Source organism: Sipha flava, unplaced genomic scaffold (assembly GCF_003268045.1).
Source record: "Sipha flava isolate LNK unplaced genomic scaffold, YSA_version1 84_pilon_pilon, whole genome shotgun sequence".
Classification (NCBI taxonomy): domain Eukaryota; kingdom Metazoa; phylum Arthropoda; class Insecta; order Hemiptera; family Aphididae; genus Sipha; species Sipha flava.
The window spans coordinates 993916-1005254 of NW_020273626.1; the positions used below are offsets into that span (position 1 = coordinate 993916).

The 11339-nt window shown below is 23.9% G+C and overlaps 1 protein-coding gene across 1 annotated transcript; it reads left to right on the plus strand.

Moving 5' to 3' along the window:
- The first annotated feature begins 899 nt into the window (after positions 1-899).
- LOC112693301 lies at positions 900-2245 on the plus strand. The gene is made up of 4 exons (XM_025568298.1): positions 900-944; positions 1050-1171; positions 1311-1512; positions 2067-2245. Exons 2-4 carry the CDS (start codon positions 1067-1069, stop codon positions 2243-2245), a joined length of 486 nt encoding a protein of 161 aa, XP_025424083.1. The 5' UTR covers positions 900-944; positions 1050-1066.
- Positions 2246-11339: the final 9094 nt, after the last annotated feature.

The following is an 11339-nucleotide window of genomic DNA, read 5'->3' on the forward strand; positions in this document are numbered from 1 at the left end:
CATCTTTTTGAGAAAAATATTAATTTTTTTTTATTTAGATATAGTTATTTTATTCCTACACGGAAAAAAAAAATTACTATAAAATTATAGCTATTAAAATTATAGGTGGTTACACTATATTTCAGTTATTGTTACTAATTATATTTAGCAAATATTACTAAAGTATCATAGTTGAAAAATTATAGGTACAATTTCTATTATTTAGTTACAGTTACTTATTACCTCGGCTAAGATTTAATATAAAAACGGTGTGGTTGTATTTACTATAAATATTAGTGATTTCAACTATAATTATAACAGAACTACTGTTTATTTTAGGAAACTTCGGGATTTACCAATGTTTCCGTTATCGTATAAGGCCTCTCTTCCCCCCGCTAGTAGCTACATTGATGGCATTCCGATTATCGTGATCTTTACGGCGCTATTAACCATATTGTGTCTACCAATACATATAAAAATATTAAATTTCGTTGTGTATCTTACTATTTTACCATTGTAATGTGCTAATGTTGTGTCTCGCGTTTTATTTTATTCGCACCAATAAATTTTGTCAATTTCTGCTTGAGCCTTATAAGGTAAGTTTATTTGTTTTACTATACCTACCCATTAGTTATTACCAGGGCTCGGAAGTTGTAGCACAAAAAATGTTACTTTTTAGCTCTTAAATATGCACTTAAAAACTCTAAAATATGCGTTATTGCGCTGCTTTTGAAAGTCAGTCATGATTTTATTAATTGTTTATAAATAATATTCTCTTTTATGTAACTACCTACAAATCTATTAAAATGAAAAAAAATAAATATAATTTACCCTCTAATAAAATTTAAAAGTATTCACTTTTTTTATAGAATTTGTGTATTTTTAGTGTTATACTATGGATATATATACTGAATCAAAATTGAAAGAATGGGGATTCTCATCAGAAATCATTAAAGTTTTTAAAGGTATCTTCCATAATTAAAAGCTTAATTTAAATTAGACATACAAAGAAACATTATTCTAATACCTATATTCAAATAATAAATTGTACCTACCTATATTTTATTTAGATGAAGAAATAAATGAAATGGCATTGTTAAACTTAACTGAAACCATGGTCACACAATTGTTTCCTAAGATTGGTCAACGATCAGTATTTTTAAAAAATCTTGGAGAATTAAAAAATCTTAAAGTATGAACTCCTAAAGAATTTTTTCATTTTATATAATCAAAAAAAAGGGAGAAATGTTTTTGGTTTATCTGATAAATTTATTTTTGGGAAATAATGTAATGTATATTTATTTTCTTATACAACCCTTCTAACATTGTAGAATTTAGCTGTTAAAAACATTGAATTACAACCAAAACACCCTGCAATTGATTGGGACAGTTTGGAATTTGAAGTAACGGATATTGATAATACATTATTACCCATTGACAACAATCATGTTGAGGAGGAAATTTTATTAAATGAAATTGTATTACGGTCTTCGAACACTAGTATTGCTAAAAAAAATAATGAATATTCTTCAGGTAAAATATATTTCATACATTTTGATATTTAAATAACTACCTAATTTCTAAATTACAAATTATTATAACGTATATATCATAAGTTATTAACCTATTGTTATTTTGATACTAGTACAAGATTTTTTCATAAATGGCTTAAAATTAGGTACCTATTCATATTATTTTAATTTGCTCATTCATACAAATAATAAATCTTATTTTTTTCTTTCAAAATTTTAACTTTATATACATTTTTTTAATATATTTAAAAAAATAAAATTTAAATTATTAAAAAAAAATCATAACATATAGATATTTTACCTATTAAATTAAGTTGGACGGATTTTAAAGATTAATGTGTTAACATTGCAGTTCTATAATAAAATTAATAATTAAAATTATTAATTTTATAACTAATAATTTTGATTTCTCTAATGATAATATAATGTTTGTTTCTTGGGTAAAAATAAAAAATATTCTATTTAATTGTAATAATATGTGTATAGTGATAAATGCTTGCGAAATTGAAGATATGTTACCATCGTTTGGATTAATAAAACATATTTTTATTACAGATGTCAACCTATCATTTGCAATATGCCAACTATTTAAAACAAATTATTTTAATGAACATTATCAGGCATTTAATGTTACCCCTATCCCAAAATATATTTGCATTAATTTGGAACAATTACATCAGAGGTCACACAAAGTCCGTGTATCTGGCTCAGATTTAATTTTTATCCCTTTATAAGTTATTTTTTATATATTATATAGTTATTATTTTTATATCTATATATATATTATATAGATCTACATTGTATATGTTTTTTTTTATTATTTGTGTAATGACAATAAAGCAAGTCAATGTTTTACTTTTGTTTATATTACATATATCTGTGTATTAATCTATTATATCTACATATGTATCTATTATAATATTTATATAAAATATGTTACTTATTAACATTATTATTTGTGCTATTATGGCAATAAAGCAAGCGTGCAATGTTTAACTTTTGTTTGTATTATATATATTAACATCTATCTATATATCTATAATATAAGTTTTTTTTTATTATTATTAGTGTAATGGTAATAAAGCAAACCAAAATTTTAATTTGTTTTATGGAAATAATTACTGCAAGTAAAAGGTCTTTATTTATTATGTATATTTTATATTTATTTAATTCATATCATTTGCACAATCAGATAATATTTTATGTTGTTTAAGACAAAGTTACATTGTTCCAATACAAATATATATAGCTAATTTTATAGGTCCCCCAGACAACTATTTTTTATGGTTGAAAAAAAAATATATATATTCAGTTGACTTAACTACATATTTTTTTATATTTATATATAAATGCTTTTATAGTTAATAACATTCAAAATACATTTTGGTGGTGGGGGAGGCTGCCAATAAAATATAGTAATTGTTACTATATATTATAGCTGTAACAAATATAAATTTCCTAAAAAAGTAACTATAATTTTAGTTGGTATATAAAAAAAAATAGTAGATATTCCTATAATTCAAATAAATAATAGTCAACATAAGCAAATATTTAATAATAGCTACTTCAATTTTAGTTGGCCCTACTAAGTATGATAACAGGTTTAACTATTTATTTTAGTCGAAATAAATATTATTTTGTAGTTTTGAAATTCAACTATAATACATATTGCTACTTCAACTATAATTGTTCAACTAAATCATATTAGTAACTTGAGCTAATTTTATAGCTGTCCCCCAGGCAACTATTTTTTTTAGTTGAAATAAATATAATTTCGGTTGACTTAACTAAATATTTTTTTCCGTGTAGTAACAATTGGTTTGCAATAAACTTTATAAATTATAGTTCAACGAAAAAAGGTCGGGTGTGAAACAATGAGAGCGAAATCAAAACAAACGAATGAAATACGAACAAAAATTATTTACCTAAAATATTATATTTTAATAATTATTATAAACATTATTGTTTGTATCTGCCAACATGTTAATATATAATTATAGTTACCTTAGAATACTTATTGTTAATTGCTAATACAAACATAAGTAAGAACTATAGATATAATACATCATACTTGTAAAATAATATAAATATAGGTTTGTGAAAATGGGATTTTGCTTCTTAATCATGAAAACAATATATATCTTACCAATAATCCTAACAAAATCCACCACATAGGCTTGAAGCGTTTTAATCACACTGTACGTACATAGTTTTAGTAAAACTCTTCACTTCGGAGTAATACTCATGCGTTAAGTAATTTGATATTTTACCAAAACTTCAAACTAATACGAAATGTAATAGTATCAATAAATATATTTTCAATGTTATCCGAAAAATAATTAAACTGATAAATTGGAATATTGCTAAATATTTTTGATAGGACTGTAATTTCTAGACAAACAATTTCATTTTAATTTTCTTTCGCATAAATTATGTATGGTTTTTATAATTTATGCATTTTTAAACACTAATTGATTAATCAATTACACATACTAATTGATTAATCAAACACAATAAAAATAAAGAATATTTTAAGTAAATTTTTTTCAATCTCACAGCAAAAATAGAATGCAAATCAATTTTTTAATTAAAATATCATATAAAACTAATTAAAATTATTTTTATTGCATATAATATAGAAGTTAAAAAAAATGTTGTCTTTTTTTTTTGAGAACATATTTGTCCCGTTTTTTTCTTTCATAAATATGGTCACCCTATATTATTGTAACACGTATCGTAGAACGTATTAAAAGTAAGTATTGGTTTAAGATAATATCAAAAGTGATATTTATTTTCACTAATCACAAAATGTTGACTCGAAAAATTAAATTTTAATTTTCGCCATAATCTTTATATTATAATTTTTATAGTCTCAATTTTAAAGTTTAAACTCCTGTAATTAAGAGCCAAATGTACTACACAATTTTTAGGAGTCAATTTAATGATATATTTGAATTTACCAGGTTTTGGAAACCAAATATTCTACTTAAAATATTATAATTTCGTCATTCACTCAAAATATTAGAAGTTGTATACAAATAATTATGTTACTACGATTTTTTGTGTTCAATTACAACTTACCAATAAACACATCGATATAAAGATTTCGTAGGTGTTTTATTTTTAAGAAAAAGTTGTTTTAAAAAATATGCAATTAAAACATACTAAAAATGTGTGCTTACATTCGAACCATTTTAAAATCACTTCGTATTGTATTAAGTTCAAAAATATAGTAAAAAGAAAATAAATAAAAATTTTCACTGAAAAAATAATAAATCCCATTTTTAATATAATATAGCTGTGAAATATCCGTCATAGAGTCACTAAAAATCTAAAAATTCGAATTCCTTTACGCCTTTTGATTTTTACAATATTCAAAATCAATCAAATCGTGAAATTCTCATCTGGGCTTTAACGTATGCAAAGTGATCGCCACTCATATACCATGTTACCGCGGAATAGTATTATCATGGTATTATTATAATCGTATTAATTCCGAAAATTACTTGACATTTGTATTATAACGTAAATACAACACAAGCAATATCTAAAATGTGTGCATGAATTCTTCGTATAATTTTATAGCACAACATGGACTAATCAGACGATTGATTATACCCTTAAAGTAGTAGCTAAGATTGCAATACATTTATACGGACCATAATAATGTATTGTCCATGGTAAATAATTGATGGCTATCCAACTCTTTACGTCGTGAGTAAGTAATCTAAGCGTTATAAATTATATTTAATATACATTTTTTTCCGTTTTTTAATTGATATATTATAACGTAATAAAATTTAAACTGTTTGAGAAATGAAGCTATTATTGTTGCGGCACTTTTCAAAAGCCCGTATCGCTTCTTGACGTATATTATGGTATAATTTTAACATTATACACACTCGATCAAAGCGTAATATTATAAACACGCACACTCAATTAGTTGGTGTATGATTCAAAAATACCTAGATAACGGTGAATGTAATGAACCTATTATTTCTGTGTACAATAATTATTATTACCAATTTTGTATCGATAACAAGAACGTCGATCGTGGACCGCAAAAATTCATAATATTGTACTGGCCCGATTAGACACGGATTCATGATTGTTATGCAAGGATATGTGCAGCCATTCTTGTATTAGACGCAGAGACGTATTTAGAGTTTTGACGCCCCAGGTAAAGTATTATTGCCACCCTTACACATGTTTTATACGATTTTCAAGAAAGGTAATATTTATTATCTAATAATTTTACGCGATCAACTTTTAATAATATTATCATGAAAATAAAAATCGCCATAGGTCACTTTGCAAAATCTTAAAATATTAAAATTTTTCGATTGACGAATGAAAATAGATGGATTATGGTTACAAAAAAAATGCTGCTACCCTTTATTGCAAAAAAATGTGCCGCCCGTGGCAATAGGTACCCGCTCGCCAATCCTCCTAAATACGTTCCTGATTGGACCGCATCTAATTTACCTACCTACGATTTTCTGAGTTATTTATTTATTTTTGTTATAGTCTGTCGGTGCGCAGGTAAGTCGCATCTGCGCAAACTGGTTTAATATCATACAATACGTATTCGATAATCGATCGCACCTCAAATGTGATTGGGGACGAGAGTAACTCAGACAATTTTTTAATAAAATCTCTAAGAACCGATCGATTTTGAATTTTATTGAAACATAAAATCAACACATTATAACAATTTTAATTTAAAATAATATCATTGAAGACACTTTATTCAACTGTGGTGTTTATTTCAATCTCTATTTTCTATTGGCCGTCGAGTTATTAAACAAAACAAGAACGATTTAACCAAAATGGACATTGATCATTTTACAGATACATTCGCAAATTAAAAAAATGTAAAAATTAAAAATGTTTTCCACTATAACGCTTAAACATTTATTTTAAATGTTATATTTACTAAATTGTTCCACGTATTATCAGGTTATTTTTAATTCAGAATTTCAGGAATAATGAATTGTTTATTAAATCGTGTACAAATAATTTATTATTCATAATTATGGTTCTTATAGTCTTTAGGTGTTATGTAAAAATACAGCATCACATTTAAACCACGGTTATTTATGGCTTAAGAATTCTAAAGTATGACCATTAAAAAAAATATGCAAGTTCAAAAATTTAAAAAAAAGAATTGTTGAACTAAAATTACCTAGTTTTTCTAGGGTTAATCTCAATTATAAACTTTCGATTTTATTTTTTGATTAAACACATATTTTACAGTTTAATATTATATATTTATTTATTTTGTGTATTTATTTAATAATATTTTTACGTGATTTTATTTCATAATATTGTAGAAGATTAGGTATTTAGTAACAACTGATGTAAAGCGATTTCTAAAGTATTTGTTGATTGGTCTTTGAAAAATAACTGTTGGAAAATTTATTATTTTATTTACAATAAAAACGTAAATATATTAAAACTAAATTCTACTCAAGGGACATAATTTAATTATTATAAGATTATCATAAAAATCGTATTATAATGATATTATTTTACCATCATTTAATCGACTAATTCTTAAATATACATTCATAAATATAATTTGCCTATACAAAACGCCTAAAATAAAATATTTTTTATCAAGACGAATAAATTATTTCAGTCACACCAATTGAATTTTATAATCTCTAATGTTCAATTATTGTTCTTATAAATGCACATTTTATATTAATAATCCTTATACAATAATATTTATAATTTAAACTGTCTAGACAATAGCTAGTAAAATTGACTTTTAATATAATTTTGGAACAAATGTAATATGAAAATAACAAAACATTCTGAATTATATAAATATTACATTAATTTAATTTTATATTGTTCATTAATACTTTTACTTCAATTATAAAAAATGTTGATAAAAGCTATTTATGTTGTCATTGTTAAATTAATTCGCTTAATATCCTTCTCACTTTCTTTCTCTCTACCAGAAACACACTCACAAATATACACATTAATTAAATAACATTTTACTTTTAATAATTTTCGTTTTAGTTATTTAAAAGTGCTATACAGTTAACACATAGAGTAATATCAACTCTATTTTGATGAAAAATTTCATAAAAGGTATATCTTATAGGTTTTGAATAATTAAAATACTGAGTTTCGCAAATTTTACAACACGTAGAAAACAACTATGTTTAATAGAAAATATCGTTTGGTTAAAAATAATTTGTGAATTTTGTTAGGAATATATTTCTGTACAGTAGTAAAAATAAGTTCACTATGCTGTGTAAATTTATCGCATGATAAATTTTTATATTTTCAAGATAAAATCTGAATTTTCTGTAATTATCTTAAATTGAATTTCTAAAAAAAATATTTAAGCAAATAAGTGTAAAAAATAGACGAATAAAATCTCATTCCAATTTTGCTATTATAATAGTTATAGACTCTGGCTTATGAACTTATGTTAGATCCCTACATTTCATCATGCATCTTAGTTTATTTCTATATTTTTATTACTTTTTTAGGAAAAGCATACAAGAGTTTTGAATTCAATACTATAAAATTCCAAAATTGTAATTATCTTAAAATATCTATCACTGCACAAAAAGTATCATAGTTTTAGCTTAAACATATATAATAGAACTGTAATTCAATATTATTGCTACGTATCCTCGTTAAATTGCTAATAAATTAATCCACTCAAACCTAAAAGTTAATCTAGTCGTTTATTGTCACCTGCAAAAGTTTCGATTTCAAATAAATAGTGAGTTCTTCATTTCTTCCCACCGTTATCAACCAAAAACTCTTAGAAAATCCAATGTTTCAAACAAAAACTGGTGCAGGGATTTAATTAACAGGTAACTATTCAAATGTGAGTACAATTTGGCTCATATGTAGTTATTGATGTACAGAATTTTCCTGAAAGTCTTATCAAAGTCATATCCTCAACAAAATTATAATTTATTTTCAAATACGTAATAATTTTAAATGACTCTACACATTATTTATTAAAAAAAAAATAAGATTTATAAAACAATATCATTTAAAACAATAATTTTACTTTTTAAAGTATAATTTTTTCATTCAAAAAACCCAACATGTATAGAAGAATTTGAAGAGAGTTCTTAAATATTTTCATCAACTGCCCCAAATGACCATTATATGTACGTAATTATCTGCATAGTATAAATGAAAGCTTTTTAATGTATAATTAATAATTATAATTACGGTTTTATAAGCATACTGCTCAATTTCTAAGATAGTAGAGTATCGATTATTACGAAGTATGGAATAACTAATAATTAGTTTGCCTACAGTAAACCACGTCTTGTATTACTGAAACTGAACTTCTTTCTAAATACTTTTTTAGTACTTAATTACGCCTTAATAAGTATAATTTAAGGATGAAAAGGATTTAAAACCGATTAAATTATTTTTCTAAATATTCTTCGATTTATTTAGGGTATACGTAATTTTTAATCGTAATCTTTCTCTATCTTTTTTTATCCTTTATTCTTTATTACGGAAATAAAATTCAAATTACAATTATTTTTTACAATATGACAGTACTTTAATAATCTAAACCTAAATTAAACTTTAAATATAAGTATATACAGGTTAAATAATCGTAATTTTAATGCAAAGAGAAAAATTGATGTTTTAATTAAGCATTTTCTTTACCGAATTATATACTAGTTGGTACATAATAGTAACTACAGTCTACATATTTCATATTTCTTTTATGATTATTTTTGATAGTTTTTACCAATTTTACATAAGTTTTAAATTTCAGAAAGTATAATTTTCTACTTTTGATCAACACTCAACCATGTAAGTCATTTATAATTTCGTTTTATTACTTAAAAGTTGTGTCCGAAAATCAATTAATTTTCATTGTTATCATTATTATCAACATTATTGAACTTAATTGCTTTTTAATCAACTATACGTTATCTAAATTTTTATTTTTATAATCAACAACAACTAATATAAATAAAAATAAGCGGCTGTATACAGCAACCTCATCAATCGATTAAATGGTTTTCGTGGTCAATATATTAGACATCAAAAAATTTGTGCGTTTGAAATGAAACTCTATCTAAATAAAGTTGTTTGTTTAATTATTTCGTCAACTCTATTATCAATAACCCAATAATTTTTCAATCTAATTCTTTGCTTTGGATACTTTGGATAAAATCGACTCAAGCCTAATAACACCACAAGTATATCTTGCTATTCTTAGTGCATCGATGGTTCTCAAGTCTACTCAATGAAAACCATGAATTAGCAAATATTATTTTTACGGGTGTTTGAACCACACATTTTAATCCCTCTATACACGTGTTATTTATCATGTACAATACGCTAAACCGTGCACTAAATTCAAGTACATTTGTGTACTTGATTACTGCAATACATTCCGCAGCAGAATGGAGAATAATGAGTATGTGCTTATAAGTTTCATATTAACTTTACACCAATGTTTGTAACTGTCAATCAGGTATAGTAATTATTATTATTATTATTATCATATTATTATACATAATAAAATTTTATTAACAAGTTCCTGCAGAGTGTAAATGAATATACCCACAATTCGGAAACATTCCTTTAACATTTAATATAAAAATGTTTTCAATTTTTTTTGTTTTTTTCTAATAACCTGTATTTACCACAATAATCGTGTTATCATTTACATACTGTTGTACAAAACAAATAAACTACTTAATATGTTAGGAATTTTCGATTAGAATTAAATTTAAAAAAATGATATTAAATAAAGATATAACTAAGAAAATATTTTACAAAAATGTTGAATGTGTGATTTTGAAAAACATTTTGATTAGTATCAAGTAATTTATATAAAATTTAATTATATAACATAGAATTTTACATAATATGTAAATTAAACAATTTTTAACTGAAAAATTGTAACATAATTCATTATTACATCATCTATTACATATTTTATACCACATGTATAAGCCGTATGATAATTTAATTTGATAAAACTATAATTTAAAAATTATTTAAACGAAAATTTGCTTACAATAATATTGTATGTTTATTTGAACGTCAGTAAATGCAATTTCTCTACGAAAGTAAAAATATTATTACATCTGAAAAGTATGCAAGAAAAGTATTTATTGCATCTTTACACTAAACGGTTTTAAGCTAGTTTTGTAGATTGTTTAGCAAATAGCTTTTTATTAATTTTTTAATGGAACAGAAGGCTATTGTTTCAACAAGAACCTAAACAGTGGATGTATTATTTTCATCCGTTAAAATCACTAGGAGATAAACTGTCATATAGTTGTCACTTTGATTACATTATAATGTAAATATTTATTGAAAAATAGAGTTTATTTTGACTTTAAGTTTACCACAAAACGTGAAACTAAAAAACTTCGTTATCATAATATAATAATGTGAACCTCAATGGACATAATCTCACTTATTTGTTAAAACTATATAGAAAATTAGCAAACTACTCATTATCAAAAGCCAACAGATCAAATTTTTCTTTTTTGTCGAAATAAATTTGATTATAATAATTTTGATGAGGGTTTATAAATGTAAATAATAACAATTATGAATACAAAATTTTACAAATTTATCTACTTCTTTGTTGAAAAACCATTGCTTATTTATGATATTTAATAAATTATTTTATTATTTCTTAATAATATTGTATTTATGTTCTTTCAACGTATCACTCGGTAGTACTGCTTTTTTTGTATAGTAATAAGTACATCAAAATTACTTAAAGCGTGTCAATACACATCGTTGAATCGTTTTCACATAAATATTGAACTTTCAACTTAAACTTATATGGTCTAA

Coding starts and splice junctions, on each gene's coding strand:
- LOC112693301 (XM_025568298.1), top strand. CDS start 1,067: ATGGCATTGTTAAACTTAACTGAAACCATGGTCACACAATTGTTTCCT. Junction 1,172..1,310: donor GAGAATTAAAAAATCTTAAA/GTATGAACTCCT, acceptor CTAACATTGTAG/AATTTAGCTGTTAAAAACAT. Junction 1,513..2,066: donor AAATAATGAATATTCTTCAG/GTAAAATATATT, acceptor TTTTTATTACAG/ATGTCAACCTATCATTTGCA.